We start from the raw sequence: 21,214 nt of genomic DNA, 5'->3' as shown, positions 1-21,214 counted from the left end.
ACATGCCACTGTATACACAGATTGTTTAAATAAAGTGCAATTTAAATTATGATAGATATACAAATAATAATTTCTTTATATGATCCTTCTTTAGTTTAAGTAAGCAATAAGAAAAAAGTCTAATTTTTAGCCAATTCTACATCAAAAGTTATAATTTTTACATGTGTAGAAATAGAATTTTTACTTAAGAATGAACAAGGAATAAACATACAAAATTTATATTTTTACTTTTTGCACAGAACTGGTACTAATTTAATCATATTTATAATATTCTGTTAAAGTTTCTTATTCTTAGTTTTCAAAGTTGATTTCATATATTTTACGAACTCACCACATTAAGAGGCTTCCATCCACAGCCAGGTAGAGGTAGTCCATCAGCTCCTAAAGGGCATGGAGCATCTAAGCCAGGGACCCCCTGTAAATTACATTAATTATTATACAAAGCTTTAAAAACTTCATTCATAAAGTTAGGCTGAATACTTAGTAGCCAAAACCTCAAGGAAAGGCCTAATAAATGCTCATAGGATAGTTAAGTTTCTTCTGAAACACATAAAACTGGGGTCAGATCAGTACTCTAAACATTTTAAAAACCAAAAGTCAGGTGAAGTACCATATAACATATTCAAACCCAAACCAGAATTTCAAAGCAGTCCTTTCTGCCACAAGTGCCCCTAGAGCTTTTTTTTTGACCACCCAAACAAGATTAATTTCATACAGAATAAATATAACTTTTTAGTGTTAAAATTAATGATAAAACCTGTACTGTTTCAACTAGTATTTACATAAAAATTCAGTCACAATTTGACAGATTTACTGATACTATGCTTTATGCAGAGATTTCTGACATTTACCTCATCAATTACAAAATATTCACTTAAGGTTTTGCACAATATGATTACAAAGTGATGAATAATTTGGGTTACTTTAGCATGATTCAAGAACAAACAGTCCTGCATGATGCTATGAAAGCAGGAATCGATATTCAAAGAAGATAATTTCTTGTTACAAAACATCAGGTAAAAGATTCTCAACCCTCTTGATTTCTTACCTGATCACCCTTTTCTCCTTTATCGCCTTTCTTTCCTCTCCTCCCTGCCAACCCCTTTAAAATGTACATAATATAACTTGAAGTGACCAACATCACTGAAATACTATGAGATAAGCAGCACAACAAAATGGATAATGAAATATTATAAATATTTGACCTATATTGGAACAAGTTTCAATTTTCATGCACACTGCAACTTTTCCCCAAAGAAAGAAATCAAGTAACAAAATTGTATTAAAAAACAACTTTCTGTTGATAAATTGTTATCAAAGCAAATCATGAATTTTAGAAGTATCAAGGGGCTCACTTCACTGAACAGTACAAACTTGTACCTTTATGTATACTTTACATTTCAATTAATAAATATAAGAAAGTAGAGAAAATACTTCAGCAGCTATGAAGATTCTTCTTATAACAGTCAAATAATTAATGTGAAAAATATATGAGTTATTGCTTAAATTTATAAAACCAAATAAAAAAACAACAAATCATGAAAGAAAGTGTTTGAACAAAATAGTTTATCTAATTAACTTACAGCAGGTCCTAATTCCCCTTTCTCTCCTTTTGAGCCCTGTTTATAAAAATATATATCAATACCTAGTGATAAAACATATAACATATGAAGAAAACAATGAAATGGTTTGAAATTCAACTACTTAAGCTTTAGATAATACATAAATTAAACATGTCTGCAATACACAGCGTTAGTAAAACCATGACACGTTAAGATAACACTGTAATGACATTTCACAAACAAGGGACAAAATGAGAAATAAAAAATACATGCTGATAACAAATCACAGGCACTTCGCATAACACCGATGAAACTAAAATCTGACAGTGTCAAATTGTGAAAATTTTAAATTGATCAGTGAGTAGAAATGTTATTAACTGTGACCTTTTGATCACAGTTTTATGCAAGTCCTACCTGTCAATTTTTTTCCTCAAGTACTCCTCAGTATCAAAAACAAATTAATAGAGATTAAATTAAAGGCTTACTTTAGTTACTTCTTGCATATGAAGTTATATTTTGTCAGTACACAGACACCAGTTGTATCTTTTAAAAGCATTGAAACTACTGCTCTCGTGCGTTCCTATCAATAATGCAAAAGTTTAATGCAGAGAAAATGTAAGATCATAGAACACATTTGGGGGAAACATGGAGTTTTTGTAACTTTTACTTGATGTATCTTGCAATGGCATTCTTAAATGTATTGCAGTGTGTGTGTATGTTCTAGCAATAATACTAGTTTAATTTGTTTCACATTAAATGGATTGAACTGTGAAATACATAAATATAAGCTCACATTCCACAACAGTTTCGTACCATGATCAGCTGATTGAGAACTACAGTTTTCAGCAATATCATCTCTCAACTAGGTCAGTAATAGAGACTGTTATGCAATGGAGCTTTACATGTCTTAATGTATGGAGAAAGGATTACATTTTGTTTATAATTAGGTAGTTTTTTTATTTAGTAAGAACATATCTAGAGCAGCTTGAAAACTTCAATCACTATTGGCAGAAGTCATTTGTTTTGCTCAAACATGGTTACTGAAACACATATTTTCTTATAGTAATATAAGTTTGATTTACAACATTATTAGAAAAAATTAATTTTTATATCATTTCAATCTGGATAATTTTATGGTTCATTTAAGGTTTTTAGTTAGGATGTCATTATTTCTTAATTTAGTACAGACATTAGTGGTCATTTGCAATTTATTTCCATTTTCATAAGCTTTTATCACATCCCACCCGCATAAAAGCTTACACATTTCTGAATTGCTTCAAATTTCATCACCAGCATTAAAACCTAAAGAAGTGAGTTCCCAATATTCTAACTACCAAAAACAACATTAGCTATTGAGCAAGCAGTTTTCATATTCAGATTTAAACAGTAGCAATATAATGGAATGTACAATAAAATGTGCAACATACGCATGTTTAATAACATTGTTAAGAGAAAATATTATAAATAAAGGCTTAAATATAACTATAAACACTGCATTTAAAAAAATTATAATAATAAAATTAAAAAATAAACACTGAATTTTGGAATTGATTAAATTAATGACAGCAGGGAGCAGTTGATGTTATTATGTAGTGTTGGGTGATCATTAAAAATGGAGAGACTTTCTTTAATAAAGACATAATCTATGGTTCCAGAGTTGGGAATTTTAAAGTTTTCCAAAAGTATGGGGTGGTTGTTATTCTCACTATGCAATTGGATACAATACTCAGGTGTATTAGTTGGCTTATCCACCCAAGTCTTGCACAGTGAGAATAACTACCACCCCATACTTTCTGAAATACTTTGAAACCCTTGACTTAATTTAACCAATTCCAGATTCTCAATGTTGTTTTATATTTATTATTATTATTTTAAAGATGCAGTGTTTATAGGTATATTTATGCTTTTCTTTATAATGTCTTCCCTTAACAATGTTATTTAACATTATTAAGTTTGTGCAGTGCACATTGGTGTATAGAAGACATATTAATAGTAGAAATAAACGACCTTATAACACCAAATGTTGTTTATATTTAATTGGACACTCAACATTTCGCTTTACAGCTTTTTTCAGGAGCATTCACTATGTAATCATGTCAGAATGGAAGGGGCATGTAAACCACCAGTTAGAAATCAGCTTGATTAGGCGTGTGTATGTAAGTAGAATTTTTAGTTTGTGTTTTAGTGAATGATCCTGAAGAAGCTGTAAAGCTAAATGTTGAGTGTCCAATTAAATATAAACAACATTTTGGTGTTATAAGGTCATTTATTTCTAGTATTAATGTTATTAAACATGTGTATGCCACACTGTATATTCCATTACATTGTTACTGTACTAGTCTGTTCTTTCTCAATTTCAAATTGAATTCAAAAACTACTCGCTCAATAGCTAATATTGTTTTTTGTAGTTAGAATACCGTGAACTAAGTTTTTGAAGTGTTAATATTGATGAAGGAATTGGAAGCAATTCTGAAACATCTGTAATTACAGATGGTCTTACTGTGTTTTTAATATTTATTATAAAATTTGGTTTTCCACCTGCAAATAATCTTATATGTAAAATAACAGTTGTTTTTGATTTGAAAGAAATGTCTTCAGGTATTAGCCGTAATAAATAGAGTGCTTGTGTTCAAGAAATTTGCTGAAGTTACTGCTGGTCAATACTTTTGCAAATTATTTATAACACATGAAAACATTGCTGAATTTTTAAGTACACAAGTTCCTCCTCCACTCCCTCACCCCTCCTTCAAGTATTGGTTTTTTGTAAAATCATGAAAATGGCAAAAGGTGTAAATGACCTCTTATACACCATATAAAACATAATTTTATAACAAGTACAGAATTAAATTTGTTTCAGACAACGGTTCTTATATTTCCTTAATAAAACGATGAAAATTAGAACAGTTTAAATTACTATACAATGTTTGCTTTGGAATAGCAACAATTTATTAATATTCTGTGAAGTTTTTTCTCACCCCCTGGAAGAAAAAATAAACTCAAAGTATTTATTTGTTTGGTTCCAAAACTATTATTCTTTCTAATTTTTTTTATACATTCAGTGAAATAAATGCTAAGTTTCACATCTGAATTTTAAAAGTAACTATCTATTAAAATTTACACTATTCAAACTACAATTTTCTTGTCCCTAGAGGATATATCTGGAATGAACATTATTGACATCTTTCACTTTGATGAACATTTGAAGTATTTCTTCATCATTTTTTTGCTATGTTCACATTTTGGTTAAACCAACATCATTAAAATTAAGCCTAATCCAAAATATTTTACGAAAGCCATAGAGCAACAACATGAAACAGCAATAATGACAAAATTTTCCATCAGCAACTAAAATTTACTTAGCCAAAAAATAATCATTTAAGTTTTTTCAAGTGTTAGAAACAACAGGATTTTTTTCTGTTTTAAAAACAAAGTAAAAGGATTAAAAAAAGGGTTTCTTGGAATAAAACTTTTTCTTTCAAAAATTAAGGATAATTTAAAAAGCATGGTCTTCTTAGACAACATACATCAAAGTTCTATTATAAAATAATCAGTGATATAAATAATATTTGAAAAACAAAATTAAACAAGGATGACATACATATGTTTCTCTAGATGCAACTAACAACACTTTTTGAAATGTATTATAACTAATATGAACTGCGACACTCAAATGTAGTTGTAAAATGTTTAAGATCATTTAGAAAGAAGCCACAAGATATAACTAATGTAAGCACTACAACTGAGCAGCTTTGTTGGAATATTTAGGCAAACTGTGCTTAAGAATTAGAATAAAATAAAGAAAACAGCATATGATATTGCAATTTGCAACTAATAAAAACAAAGAGTTCAAAAATTCAGAAGAAGCTTGGCTAACAGTGAAAATTGTGTCTATAAAAACAGGAAACCTTGCAAGTATTTTGTGTATTCATTTGAAAAAATGATGACCTATTTTGTTGGAATACAGCTGAAACTGACACAGGGAAAAGTGAAGTTTTTGCCTCATGTTTGCTGATGTGATAATCAGTAACAGGATAATTTGGGTGTTCAATTGCAATGGTTACAGAAATTACAGGACAGACAATAATATTTACCAACAAGCCAGGGATGCCATCAGTTCCCTAGTAAAATAAAACACAAATAACATATTAGTATGTATTGTATGTATACTATTACAAGTGTGATAACGATTGTGAGATGTCAGATTAGTGGTGATTAGATAAACTTCTCAGTAAGTTTAAAGATAACAGTTTAAAACACAAATTAATTCACCATAATACCTTAAGTGGTTTTTTTAGTATAATGAGGAAAGAAAGGAATTGAGTGGTTATTCACACAACTTGTAACTAAAACACTTTCATGTTTCAAATGTCCCTAGTTTATTCTATAGCTGAGACAAACGTGATATGGTGGAGGTTTATATTCCAAGTTAGTAAAACACCAGATCTCAAAGATCAAATTGTGGATTTATTGCTTTGTTCAAAATTTTGCATTTCCAGTCCAATATATAAGAATACATGTTCCCATGGGGGATATAAGAATGCCTATTCAGAGTTTAAACTCTAAAGCTACAAAATGTCTTACTTTTCAAATTTCTAAGTTTAATAAATGGGTTCCTAAACACAGAATATAATAATTAACTTCTCTGCCCTATGTGCAATTGATTTTAAACTATACATTTCTAAACCTAACATATAGATAAAACACAAATAACTCTTCATTTTATTATCTAAGTTGTTTATAGCCACTTGTTTCTCACACCTCTAACAACTGAATCAGTAAAACATTAAAGTATCAGTTAATGAAAATATTTATTTTTACTAAATATAAAAATTTCATGCTTTTCTACTCTGCTTTATCAAAGCATTTACATTAATATTTTTAAACATACCTTTAATTAACTAAATAATTTTAAGTTTCCAAATGAACATTTTTAATTTTTGAGCACATCTCTTAAAATATAGACAAAAATACAAAGAAATAATGATATGTAAATCAATAACAAACTGCTGGATAAATAAAAGACAAGTTAATCTGTCTGACAAAACTTGAGTCATAATAGACTGATGTAGAAAATTTTCACATACCGGCAACCCTGGTTCACCCTTCTCTCCTGGGCTGCCTCTTTCACCTTGGTCACCCTGTTGTTAAAATAAGAGTTTCCTCTAGACAGTGCCAATGAATTATATAAAACTATTATTACACTGCAACATGAAATATCCATTTCACTTTGTTTTGTAGATTTCCTATCTTTTCCTTACACAACAAAATTCTTTACTGAAAATTGTTGAATATATCAACCCCAGATCACTGGGACCACATGTAGATATAACCATTTTTATCTTGTTTCTTTTCTATGACAAAACATTGGAAACATAATTTATGTTTTCAATAATTTCCTCAAAAAAATAACTAAAAATAATATTAAAAAATAACAATTTGAGAGCTATTTTTATTTATTACGAAAGCAGTATTTTTTCTTATTTAATTAAGACTTTAATGAAGTTTCCACATCAGTTTTAACCATTTAATTCAATTAAACTTTCATGGATAAGCTCACCTTCATGCCATCCAACCCTGGAGGACCCTGGTGGTAGAAAAAAATATGGTGCAGATGTTACTATGAATGTTGTCTGCATAACTGACTGTTAGTAATTACAAAACAAAGGATATAAAACTTGAAGTGAATTCAAAGTGCACACAATAAAAACAGAAATGGGTGTGAAAAAAGGAAAGATAATGGTTAAAATATAGAAAACAGAGAATACAATTTACAAAAAACATATAAAGATAATCAATATAAAATAACAAACAGAACTTGATGACAGAGAGAAAAATAGTAGCAGCTCAGAGAACAAGAGTATTGAAAGGCTTTGATCTCACTGCTTTAGTATGTGTAAGTATATGTATTTCTATGTTAGTGTCTTCTTTATGCCATTTATGTTTGTTGTTGCTCTTTAAAACTCTTAAAACATTGTTCCCACCACCAAAATACACACATATATACACAACATCCTGACATCAGGGAAAGACAGTAAACAGTGCTGGGGAGAACACCACAGGTTTGATCTGTAAAAAACACTCTGAAAACATGGTTAATTACTAAACAGACAAAAAAGCTTCAAGGAAATAATAGTACAAACGCAACATTACAGATAAGCCACATAAAGTAAAAAATAAATAAAAACCCCAGTAAATATTGATATAATGAAAATTAAAATAATAAAAATATCAATCCTACACTTAAATTGTATAAACAAAAATATATACTCTGTCACAATACGCATAGCCTAATGTTACTTATTTGTAACTCAATATTAATACTATACTGAAATAACTTATTAAGTCTTATCATTCTAATTAATGAATCTCCACCAGTACTTCAAGTTAATCAGAAATAAAGTTCATTTTTAGCAAATGATACAGAAATATACAAAGCATTAACTCTTAACAGTTACAAATATATATATTTAAAACCTAATTAACAGAACTACTAGATATATGAGATACATCAAATTTCATTGAGGAAAAAAAAAATATCAACACTGTGGTATCAAATGTGTAGGTTAGCAAGCAAGCAAGGAGGGTCATGAAGCTTCCTTAGGTTGACTTTTGGTTGCCATGGATATGACCTAAATGATGCACTTCTGTATTAAATAAAACCCAGCCTAGACAAGTGATGCATGGCAGACAATATTTTTTTTTTTTTTATCAGATATTCACCAAATCTTCACATGTGATATGCACTAATCGTATCCAATTTTGAACTAATAGACTATAAAAGTGGTTTCCAAACTAGGGAGCAAAGAGGGTATCAAAAAGGACAAGGGGGCTGCAAGGCTTGGCTTACTGAGAGGTTAGATGATTTCAGTCAATGCTGTTATGAATATAATGCCAAACATCTCATTAATTGTGAAGGATCTTCAAACCTGGAGTTCTCACTAAAATGACAATTTGAATGGAACAGATATGTTTACTTCAACACCGTGGTTTATATACTGCAGATGTGTACGTATATGAATATATATATATGCATGTGTGTTTACACAAATATAAAATCAAAGAAGTGAGACACAGATTGTACACAGTGTGCATGAGGGAGACTTCAGGACAAAAAGGTTGGGAACCACTGAACTAGATGAAAGTTAGCTAGTTAACAACTTTTGGGCTACTTTAATCCAATAGTGCTACAGGATTTGACCATCACTATTATAATGTATCTATGACCCCAAAGTGCAGTGTGTGATTTTATGGCAAATAAACATGAAACATGGATACTCAAATTCACAGTCCAGGATGTTAACTAAGCCATGCCTAGTCCAGGAAAACAAAAGATAGATCTCAAAAGTTACATTAACATATCTCTAACTTAAAATTCAAAAGGGATTAATACAGAGAACTGATGAAACAAAAATACCAGTGACTACAGTTAAGCTTTGTTTCATAACATATGTTAGGACACATAAATATTGTTTTTTCTTTACATATCTCTAGTTTCAAATAGCTGATGGACTAAATGAGAAGATTATGATAAGTATAATCTGCAGCATACATGATTTTATCACACTTAAATTGAAAACAATAGAATTTTCATAATTTCATTCACCACACACACACAAAAACTTAAAAAATAAAAGTTTAATAACAAATAATCACAATCATCACATTTCTCAGAATAAATATTTGTGAAGTTAAAGATCTTAATATGTATATTCTAGAAATATGATAATTAAATTATCTCTGAAAGTATAGTAGTTTATTAGATTGATTTTATGCCTCCCCATACTTTGTTTACACAGTGTTGTGATACATTTAATAAACTCTCATTTTTCAACAACTGTAGAAGTTTCAAGATTACTCTCCACTAATAAAAAAATATTGTATCAGTGCAGAAGTGCATCCAGTCAACAGAAAATATTTTTTTTGTGTGGAAAACTATTCCGACTGAAGAAGGCAAGACATAGAATTTCAGGATTAAAGAGAAGGATTACTGAACAAAAATAGAAGCTGCTTAAAGTAAGACATGATAATAGTAAAGTGAAAGGATACAAGAAGACAAGAGCCAACTCAAGTGTGAAGCTAAAGAAGTATACTTGTGAGAGGACTCAAGTGTGGAAGAAACATCTTCAAAAACAGTTTTAAAGAGAGGTGAGCTCGAGGAAGATGAACACACTTTAAAAATATATTTTGAGTTAGAAAATCTTGGAGAAATTGAAACAAGTCATAATAGACATCAGCCCAACTAGAAGGACACATTTTTATAGCTTTTTTCTCATAAAATGTTTCTGTTAATAAATGAGCTCTAGACAAATGCTTTAACAATTGCAGAATTGGCAAAAGCTATGCAAATTAGAACAAGAAAGGGATAAGCTTCAGAAAAAGAGGAAGTCTTTATGTTTTGGAAAAATAATTCAACAGTTGACAGAAAATTCCAAGAACAATAAATAGACAATTCATAAAATACTATAACAAAAGAAGTGTTTAATAAATTCACACCTATGTACTCACTGAAGGACTAACTTCAGTAGTTTAACATGAAGAAACCGAAGAGAAATGATCCATCAAGAAGTAAATGGAACATCTGGTTTGGTTATTATTCAGCACAGTGTTACACAATGGACTATTTGGCTCTTCCCACCACAAGTATCGAAACCACATTTTTAGCAAACAAATAGGACAATTAGAAAAATGCCTCCAACTTAAGGAATAGACAACTAAAAACTGTTTTCTGCAACAACTGCATATCCAAGTAAAATAGAAAGGTAAATTTCATTACAGAAACATAACAGAAATGTCCAAATCAAAGAAGGAATGAACTGTCAAAAATATGACCCAGGTTATGCAATAATGACAATTAAACAGTGATAAAAATACCAGATAGAATGATATCAAGAAAAGTCAGGACCCAAGAACTCATTTCATGACCTGAAGCAAAAACAATGAACCAAAGAAAAGAAATGACAAATTCTAATTTATCACAGATTTGTGTTTATTACTGAGCCCAACAGTGTAGCCCATGAATAAGAACCAAACAAAAATAATCTACCAACAAGTGAGGCTGATAGTGAAACAGCAGAGACAAGGCCAACTGCCTTATTTATGTGAAAATTAGAATTCACGGTGTCTCACACACACACACACACACATACACAAAAAATAACATTAAAATGATGGACAACAAATCAAATAATATGACAAAAGGCAGAAATTTCCCAAATGAGGAAAAAGTTAATTAACAATACTATGTTAGGGATGTGAAAAATTTGGTGAAAACACTAATTTTGAAATAACAGTGAATGAATAGAAAGACAAAAGAAATGACAACAAAGCTATATTGTAGACCATGAATAAATAATTCAGGCAGTAGACAAAATGACAGAGTCTCTGTAAGACAATCATATAAAAAAATGGCCAGCTGGATAGTTGTACTCTGCACATGTATAAAAACAATGCACTGTACATTTGGTAGAAAATTTTAAAGTTTCAGGATTAACTGAAAATGAAAGTTAAGGCAGATTAAAAAAGTGATGATGTGAAAAGTCTTAGGACAAGAGAATATCAATGTTTTAGGTAACATTGATATTCAATATCAATTGAAAATTAATGTTTTATTATGAGATACAGCAACTTATCTTAATTTGATTTTTTTCTCATTTAGTTGTGAATTTTAATTATCTGTCTTTGCAGACAAAATACTTTGGAAATTTGGCTAATGGTTATTATGAAACTAAACTGTTAAAATAATTTAAATGGTTATTAGAAATGAATCAAGCTTGCAGTTTGAGAAAAAGAGAGTATACTGAATTTAATTAAATCTGAACCCTCTAAACCAAAGAATAAAGTTTAATTTTAAGAATACGAGTCTTCTGATTGCTGATCTGAAGATGGTCCTCAGACAAGAGAACTTAGCAAGTGTTGTGAATACAGTTCAAAATATTTTCCACTGGCTATATATATTTTTTATATATTTGCAATAAATAGAGAACAAAGAACTTTATTTTCATGTTATTTATTAGGAAATTACTTTGAATATTATGCTTATTGTTAAGAGAAGCTTTAACTTTCTGAGTGTTTCACCACAAAATATAGGTACCTACCTGTAACATTTAAACACACACACAAACACAAAAACATCATTAGCCAAAACAACTCTACCATTTCCCCCGATAAACCATCAAGTCCAGGAAAACCAGTTTCACCTCTTAAACCTCTTGGACCCTGTAATACAAGTGTAATTTAAAAATACAAAACCTTTAAAATATAGAAAGAATGATTAAATATCACAACATCAGTGCTACTATTTATCAAAACTTCATTTTGAGCTGGCTTAATATATGGATTTCCAATAAAAACAAAAGACTGCACAACAGAAGTTTAAACAACCTTATTCTCAGAAGTGACTGGAATACTCATGCCATCAGTGAAGAGTAAGTTAAAATCAATTATAGATAAATTACTGGATTCAATAATATAGAAGTATTGTTTTAAAATTGTAGGTTCATAAATTAATAAAAAGTGAAAATATAAATAAGAATTTACATATGAAAGTTATATCTTTTACAGCAGCTTCTACATTAGGCTAAAATGTATTGTAAGATAATTAATGTGTATTGATCCTCAGAGGATAATCTTTATTCTACTATGAAGTGTTCACTATCAAAACAGTAGGAAACTAAAAGAACCATTAGTGAGTATTCTCTTTATTAAGTATCAGTATTACTTACAGGTAACCCCATTGGGCCTGAGTTTCCTCTTTCTCCCTTCTCACCCTAGATCAAAACATTTAACAAACATGTATGTGAATTATACTATAGAGCATGTTTATCAGTCAGTCCATTTAAATCCTATTTATCCTTTTCTTTTTAGTCTATATTTATTTCTAAAATAAATTTAACTCCACTTTTTTGTATATAATAATTTGACAGTGTACATGCATAGATCTATTCTTAAATTATTATAATAACAGTTCAGGTTTCAACAGAATAAATATAACAATTCCTTGATTCAATATAGTCAGCCCCTTCTACTAGTAGAAAAGTAAAATATGAAAATTAAACACACTTAAACAATTTACTATCACTTACAAGTTTTCCTTTCTCTTCATCTTCAACAGGATAAATATTTTCCTTAATTCAATATAAGCAGCCCCCTCTACTAGTAGAGAAGTAAAAGATGAAAACTAAAAACACTTCAATAATTTACTATGACTTACAGGTTCTCCTTTCTCCCCATCTTTTCCTTTGTCACCCTTTATTCCCGGTGGACCTTGAATTCCCCTGAAGCCCTAAGCAGGTATAACATAATGCTGTAACTGAACTTAAAATAAGAAAAATAACTGGAACACTGTGTGCAGGAACAATATTTTCTACTGGAAAACACATAAAAAATGAGTTTTGCAAGTCCCATATTTAAATCCTAGATCAAAGCAATAACACAACTTACAAATTCATTTAGTTTAAGGTATTAACTAACACACTGCACAAAAACATAAGACAGGAAACATCTATAAACAAAACTAACTTGATTTGCTTAGTTAATTTTAAAACTTAACAGAAAACTGAGAAAAGTGCTTTATACTTAAATAATGAATTTTATCTTACTACAGTACCTCAAATGTCCTTGCTTCCTACTTTATCATCTATATTATGTTACAGACAAATACAGATCTTTATTACTAATAATCTCTCTTAGTTGCCTGGATATGTTATAGTTGCTTAACTTTTAAGTCTGACAGTTAAGAAGTACAAAGGCACTCTATTATGACTTTACTTATAAGATGTTCTAATAATAATGACAATGATGGTTTCTAACAAGTAAAAATATCTTATTTTTTTATCTTGTTGAATATTATAGAAAAAGAATAGAACTAAGAAATGAAAATAGCATGTTACAGACACTCATCTAAACTGATCAGTCTACAGCACCCACAAGTAGCCATAACTTTTTGTGATCGTTCACAGAAGTTTGATAAAACAAAGGTAACTAGTATGCCAGGAGCACACAGACAAACAAAGGCAACATTTACAACTACTTCTATTTACAAGTTAAACATAGAAATATTTTTAAGTTACAAAGGAAAAATTAAGTACTTACTGGTGGGCCAGGTGGTCCTGGTGGGCCTGTTATCTGAAAATGAAAAAATTATGATTGAATGTTTAACACTCTTAAAAGTTTTCATTTAAAGACATAAAATTGACTAGAAAAAATATTTTTCTTTTAAATAGACATGTGAATTTATTAAAAAATGATCAACAAAATCTACTTTGACTACTTTCTTAAACAAAAATATTAATAATTTTGAAGGGTTAGTTAGTTTGTTAGTTTTTTAATCTTGCACACATTTTGCTGTCCCTAATTTAGCAGTGTAAGAGTAGAGGGAAGGCAGCTAGTCATCACCACCCACCGTCAACTCTTAAGCTACTCTTTTACCAACAAATAGTGGGATTGACCATCAAATTATAAGGACCCCCACAGCTGAAAGGGTGAGCATGTTTGGAGGGACGAGGATTCGAACCCACAACCCTTAGAATGCGAGTTAAGCTCTCTAACCACCTGGCCATGCTGTGGGCTTTTGAAGGGTAATAGGTTTTTAAAATTCATGTATTATACTCATAATTTATATTATGTGTTACTTAAGGAAAATACACAAGTGTATAAATATTTTAAACCAAGATTTTGTATTAAAAATGTAAATTTTAATAACTACTAGCAATCTAAATAATGTACATATATTATTATATGTGATAAATAATACATTGCATAAAAATGAAATAGTTTGTATGTGTTTTCATATAGTTTTCTAAGAGTTTAAATGAGGTCCCAGTTTCCATAAAAAACAAATATAGATTAAATTAATAACTCATAATAATTAGTAATCAATATTAATTTATATTTTCTAAGTGAAAAAACATGAAATTTTGTTACTCTAATATTCCAAATGTTTTTATGAAACTTTTCTAGAGATTTGACTCTTAAGGGCATATTTACAAAATAGTCCAAGAACTCAACTACAATGACTAGATGAAACCATGACTTTCTTATATAATTATACATAAGAGAAAACTGATTAAGGAACTTACAAGTTCTTTTGCACCTTCTATGCTACCATTATCCTGGAAAAAATAAAAACTATATAATTCAAGCAACTTTAAATATTCAACCAAAAATACAGTCAAACTTTTCAGCCTGGTCCCTCTACATACTGATAATACCTTTCAAAATATTTTCCAGTTTAATAAAGGTGTATTTCATTTTATCACCTACTCCAAAAACTGCACATGTTATCCATTCATAAAGAATATTATTATTTTTTTGTAAAAGTAACATTTATAAACCAATTAAGAGTCAACCAAAATCATCACAACATGCATACTTGCAGAAATTTTGGAGTTGGCAAATAAATCATTAGAGCTAGATACCTGACACAGAAAAAAAGAAAGACATTTATGTTCTTTAAGTATTGAAAGGATTTACAATTTGTCAAAACAATAATTCAAAAAAATTGCTCATAAATTTTGGGACATAAATGATGCTATACAGAAATAGTTCGTATCATTTTGATATATTAATTTATTATTGTATTAAAATTCATATAATTTTTTAATTGAATTACAAATAATAATAAATATTAAAATAACTATTCCATTCTCTTTTTATTGTATCATGTGCTTTGCTACATTTGGTTTCATTTTTATAGTTACTGTTATTTACATTTGAATTCACAAAACAAGCCACTCTTCCAAATTGCATGGCCACATTCCCTGGTCCCAAATTTGTCTGTCCACTTTACACATGAGCTTTACTGTAATACTGACCATCCTAATCTAGTAACTTCTTCCTTTAATAAGAGATTTTTCTACAAATACTTTTTATATAAATTATAAGAAGATCAAATATTATGACACATACATATTTTAACACGTATTAATATCTCAAAACATTATTCTAAAAATGGTAGAATATATATTAGGCTGTTTTATTTCCAAAACAATTAAAAACCTTTTGGTAAATGCTGTTTTTTCTAGCTTTAATATGAACAGGGCTTTAAATGTAAAATATATTAATAGTTTTATACATTCAAGTATTATTTAAATATAAACAAAATATGTGGTAAACTTTTAAAGATACACAAACAAGTTTAAATAATAACTTTGAAAACTGAAAATCAAGCTTATGGTTCAATAGGGGTTCAAGAACTTAGCAGGTAACAGAATAATGAAAAATTTTCAACATACCTGTTGAATGTACCTTACAGGAGACTGACAAAAAGAACCAAAAACAAATAATTAATCAATCTCTAATCCAATGGTTCTATCTCAAAACTCATCTACACGTAACATCATAATTTTATAGAAGTTTAGTATGTAGCAATGTAATTGTTCTACAATATAGATAAATGTAGCCAAATTTATAACTTTATTACAGCATAAAACTTCTCCCATACAAATAACCAATACTGTGATTTTATTATAATACCAGAACCTGATAAAATTAAAACAAGTGAACTATATTTCTAACAGCTGTTTTAACTATTAATGTATTTTTATAACACTAGCCAACAACAAAATTTGTTACTGGGGAAGACTCAAGACTGATTCGAGGTAATATGATGGTGCTGATTTCAAAAATGTAGTCAGAACTTGTCCACCACCTGTAGATTTTGTGTTATTGTAATATCTCAATATTTTATGAGCGCTATGTGAAATACCATGCAATCAACTCAGTACATTAGATTTATGACATGAAATTAAGTTTACTTGGACAGTTTAATGGATAAAAAGCATACATTTTTGATAATTTCAAACACTGTCTGTATTGTATTGGTGTAAAATTCCAAATATATTATTCATATATGCTATTTATTCTCAATATAATTTTGGCAAATTACCCCACTTTTGCTTCACTCCCATGCTTACCTGCTCCACCTGGGAATCGTGAAACTCTCACATGTTCAATTTGTTAGAACATTTGAGAAGTCCCTCAACTGAGCATAAAAGGGGCAGAGTCAGAAGCCTTTCTTTCAGTTGCCTCTTATTCACTCACTTGGTCACTTTGCCTTGCTTTGTGCACAGTGAAAACGAATTCCAATCTTCTTCCTCGTATCATACCCGCAATACAATCAAATTTTACAAAGCTTTCTTTTTTAAAATCTTTAAAACTCTAGTTTTATAAACATAAATTTTTTTATATTTTTTAGAAATTCATTTGAAATGCTGGCTGCCTCCAGTTCAAGTAAAGCCTGAAAGTGCAAAAATCACCCAAACAGTTTCTGCTATATTTGTGGAAAATATATTACTTTCATGAAGGAAAACATCACACACACAAGGTAAAGGTAGCTTAATACCACTATTTTGGGTTTAAAATTGAGGACCAAGAAAAACATGAGGTTCCACATGTTTGTTGTAAAGTTTACACATCTGGCTTGACATAGTGACCGAATAAGAAGAGAGTAAGTATGCCATTTACAGTTCCCATGATGTAGCATGAGCCCAAAAATCATCTAATTGAGTGTTATTTTTGTAATGTTTCTTGATATTCAGGCAAAACTAAACAATACATTAAATATCCAAATACTGCATCTGCAATGAAAGTAGTACTACATGGAAATGATCTTCCAGTGCCACATCTACCAGTGAATTGGGAAGAAAAGTTATCCTGCAAAGAAGACAATGAATCATGGGGAATATCTTGGCTGTCATATACATCAATGGAATTTATTAGCTCCAGGAACAAGAGTTTCCATTTACTGAAGTTTGCCATCCAAGTCTTGCTTCTCACTACAGTATGCAAGATACTTAGTGTTTCTGCATAAATGTTGATGGACGAATGGAAGAATTAGGTACTGGACATCATTCTCAAGAATAGAGACTTTCTTTTGACTCATCTAAAGTTAGTCTCAAAGCTGTACTTTTGCACAGTGGGAACACTAAGCCTTGATTCCTGTTGCTCATGCTGTGAATATGAAAGAATCTTATCAAATAATACAGATTATACTTGAGGCCATAAAATATGATAATCGTGGTTGAAATATATGTGGTGATATAAAATTATTGCACTCTTGCTAAGCCTGCTGAGTGAGTTGCTACTTTTGCCACTGAGACAACCGAGATGAAAAAAAAAATAAATGGCCAGTGAAATAGAATTACATACCAGGGAAATGGAATATCAAGCATCAACTTTTAGTGAATTAAACTGGGATTCATGAAGAATTTTGTAAAAGGAATGAACAAAGATGGTAATGGTTTCAGATATCTGTCTGACAAGTTTCCAAAAATCAGTGAAGCAAAAATGAAAGAGGTATCTTTGTTGGGAAACAGATTCGGGAAGTGCTGGTGGATGATGATTTTGAAACAGTGCTCAATCAGAAAGAACTTGCTGCCTGGAAATAATTCAAACTTGTTGTAAAAAATTTTTTTGGAAATTACAGAGATGAAAACTATGCTGTGATGATTGATGATATGCTTGAGAACTACAGGAAAATAGGGTCTAGGATGTCACTAAAGATGCATTTCTTGCACTCCTGTTTATACTTCTTTCCATATAATTTGGTGCAGTGAGTGATGAGCATGGTGAGTGCTTCCACTAAGATGCTTCTACAATGAAACAATTTCAGGGGTGATAGAATCCTGTGATGATGGGAGACTTCTGTTGGTTCTTACAGCATGAAACTGAGAACATATACAAATGTTGCAACAAGTCAAGTAGATATTTTGTAACAAAAATTGAAAATAATACCATAATGAAAGTTTTGAATGTAGCCTGAATGTATAGTAAGTATATATAATCTTATTATACTCATTGCATTTTAAAACTGGTATTGCTATTATGAATTGTTTTTGAACATTCTTAAATGCAATTTTCAATGAATAAATAAAGTTATTAAAGTAAAAGATATTTTCACGGTATATAAAAATATTTTGAATAAATCTATTATAACTCAAAAACTAGAGGTGATCAGTATTTTTCAAAATAGTTTTCAAATTCAGTATCATCATATTACTCAAACTGTTACATTTTTTCTAGTAGCAGAAATTTTTTTTTTAACTGCTCAGTGTAATCTAATACACATATGACCAAAGTAATAAACTTTTACTATGTCATACTAATGTTATTTAATACAAAAACGAATAAAAGTAAATTCAATTTCCCTAAGGACTAAAATACTGGTGTCACAAATACAAATGGCCAATGTTACAATTTTTTTTATAAAGGCAAAATAACAGCGTTTCATATAAAACGCTTAGTTTAACACTTATTACAAATACAGAAAAGTGAAATCACTTGTGAAAATAACCAATGATATAATTATTTCATAAGAATAGGAAATTTCTATTGTCATAAATTCATAATACTAACAAAATAATGACATTTAATACAAATAATTATTCTTATGAAGGCTAAATAAAGAACTAAAGATGTCATGTAAATACTACAGACAATAAACTTCTAACATACAACTAGGAAAACTCATATGAGTGAAATGCAATACAGTGGGCAGGGACTGTCTCAGAACACAGGTTCTTATTGTTCTGATGACATATCAGAAGTCTTCTGTCCTTCCTTCAGACCATAAAGAAACTGTTTTCTGCAGCAGTCATCACCAATTGTATCACATTTACTCATTATTCATACAATGCTTAGATCATACAACAAACTATACTCCCACACAGCTTGTTATCAGTACATTCACTAGAAGAGTCATGAAATGACTGATTAAACTTCAGGTTCATTAATTATCAAGAATTTATGGTTGAGCTTTAGTAAGTAAGATCTTGGTAATTAAGTTTTGATCAATAAGATTTTACAAAATACAGAAAAAAAACCTGACCTGTCAAATTTTGATGAAGTGAAGGATATCATTAAAAAGAAGCCTGAAAATCATATAAACAGGAAGACCAAAAGCATAAGATTATAGTGAATGATACCTATCAAAAGACCTTGCCTACAAAATTTTTCTTGGTAATAGTTTGAGCTTTGTTTGGATAATTTCTTAAAATCAGCAACAATTTTATATTAACTTATAAAAACAGAGGGGCATAACAGTAATAAAACACAATTATTATTCATTAATTTTCACAAAATCCATCAACTAAGTAACCATCCTCACAATTCAAGCTTGAAATATGTCAAAAACATTTCTTGACTTATTCACACATCAGATGTTACGATTTTCATGTGAAGGAAAAAAACTTGAATAACCTGTTTTTATATATCTCCTTTCAAAATAAAGCTTATGAGGTTATATGCCATTATAAAATTTGAGACATTTCTTCAGAATTAAAGCAATTGTGGAATAACATACAATTACACCTGCCATGTTTTCCAATAGGTATACATCATACCAACCACCAGATATTTCTCTGTTCAAAGCAATTATATTTTAGTCCAAAGCTACACAATAAGCTATCTGCAATCTACCCACCATGGGGAGTCAAACCAAGGATTTTAGAAGCATATGTCCTCACACTTATCACTGATTCACCAGGAGACTCAAACAAAGAACATTCCATTATATAAAACTAGAATTCATGTTAGGTTTTTCCAGATGTGTATCAAAGAACTGACCAACCTGTGCATGCCAATGACTTCAAAACCACACAAGTGACTGCTAAGGAATATAGAAATTACTATGATAACTTAAAAAAACATCAGTGGGAAATAAATAAATCCACATACTCCTGTTGATTTTTACACATTTTTTTAAACCAATCATTTATATATCTTTTTAACAAATCTGAACCTCTTAATAATAATATACCACGACAAAACTTGTAAAAAGTTACAAAGACAAACAAAATTACTATACATAGATGCAAATTTTCACCACTGTTTATTTATCACAGAAAAATCATTAAACAAATACAATTCTGTGAATAGTCTACCACATACCTTTTTTCTCAGATCTAGCACTACAGAGCTACTATTCAAGAACAATATTGTTACGAAAGCGGAAGTCACGCGACGCTGGGAGCATGCGCACTGGAGTTTCTCGAAGGATGGTGAAGGCTCGAGTGCATTCGAGATGCTCTCTTTTTAGTATATAAGCCTGGCGTGAAAAACCAGCGGGATTGAAGAGATAGATAATTGAGTCAAGCGAACAGAAGGTACCGTAAGTAAAGTGTGTGAATCACTGTGAATTATAGCGTGTGTTATAAAGGTTGTTAAGTTTAAAGTGACTGTAGAAATTCTGTGTATCACAAAAAGTTGTATCAAGAAAGAATAAACTGATTTAATCAAGAAAGGACTTGTATTACTGAAGTTCCTCGGAAAGATTTTCTGCCGGAAATTATCAAACAAGCAGATAGGTAACAAATTGGTGTCAGAGAGTGGGATAGAGAAAAAAAAAAATAGAAACTAGAAGTGGCAAATCAAACCACGACTTAGCAGATTTGATGGCAGCAATGCAAGAACAGCAAAAGAAACAAGAAGAACAAGAAAAGAAACAAGAAGAAAGAGAAAAGAAACAAAAAGAGAGATTACAGAAGTTGTTGGAGGAAAAAGAAAAGAAACAGGAAGAATGAGAAAATAAACAAGAAGAGAAACTACAGCAGTGGTTGGAGGAGAAAGAAAAGAAACAAGAAGATAGACTAAATAAACAAGAAGAGAAACTACAGCAGTGGTTGGAGGAGAAAGAAAAGAAACAAGAAGATAGACTA

At 30.0% G+C, this 21,214-nt stretch overlaps 1 protein-coding gene across 1 annotated transcript in view; it reads right to left on the bottom strand.

Moving 5' to 3' along the window:
• Positions 1–319: 319 nt before the first annotated feature.
• LOC106457590 (collagen alpha-4(IV) chain-like) overlaps positions 320–21,214 on the bottom strand; it is a 249,114-nt gene continuing 228,219 nt past the window's right edge. Inside the window, exons 21-32 of the mRNA XM_022383594.1 lie at positions 15,794–15,817; positions 14,639–14,671; positions 13,653–13,685; positions 12,772–12,843; positions 12,284–12,328; positions 11,715–11,777; positions 7,120–7,146; positions 6,647–6,700; positions 5,654–5,680; positions 1,584–1,619; positions 1,049–1,102; positions 320–415 (exon numbers count right to left, since the gene is read on the bottom strand). Of these exons, the coding sequence (XP_022239302.1) occupies positions 320–415; positions 1,049–1,102; positions 1,584–1,619; positions 5,654–5,680; positions 6,647–6,700; positions 7,120–7,146; positions 11,715–11,777; positions 12,284–12,328; positions 12,772–12,843; positions 13,653–13,685; positions 14,639–14,671; positions 15,794–15,817 (564 nt within the window). The remainder of the gene's footprint in view (positions 416–1,048; positions 1,103–1,583; positions 1,620–5,653; positions 5,681–6,646; positions 6,701–7,119; positions 7,147–11,714; positions 11,778–12,283; positions 12,329–12,771; positions 12,844–13,652; positions 13,686–14,638; positions 14,672–15,793; positions 15,818–21,214) is intronic.

This window comes from Limulus polyphemus, unplaced genomic scaffold, assembly GCF_000517525.1.
Source record: "Limulus polyphemus unplaced genomic scaffold, Limulus_polyphemus-2.1.2 Scaffold350, whole genome shotgun sequence".
Taxonomy (NCBI): domain Eukaryota; kingdom Metazoa; phylum Arthropoda; class Merostomata; order Xiphosura; family Limulidae; genus Limulus; species Limulus polyphemus.
This window is presented reverse-complemented; position numbering and strand designations above follow the sequence as displayed.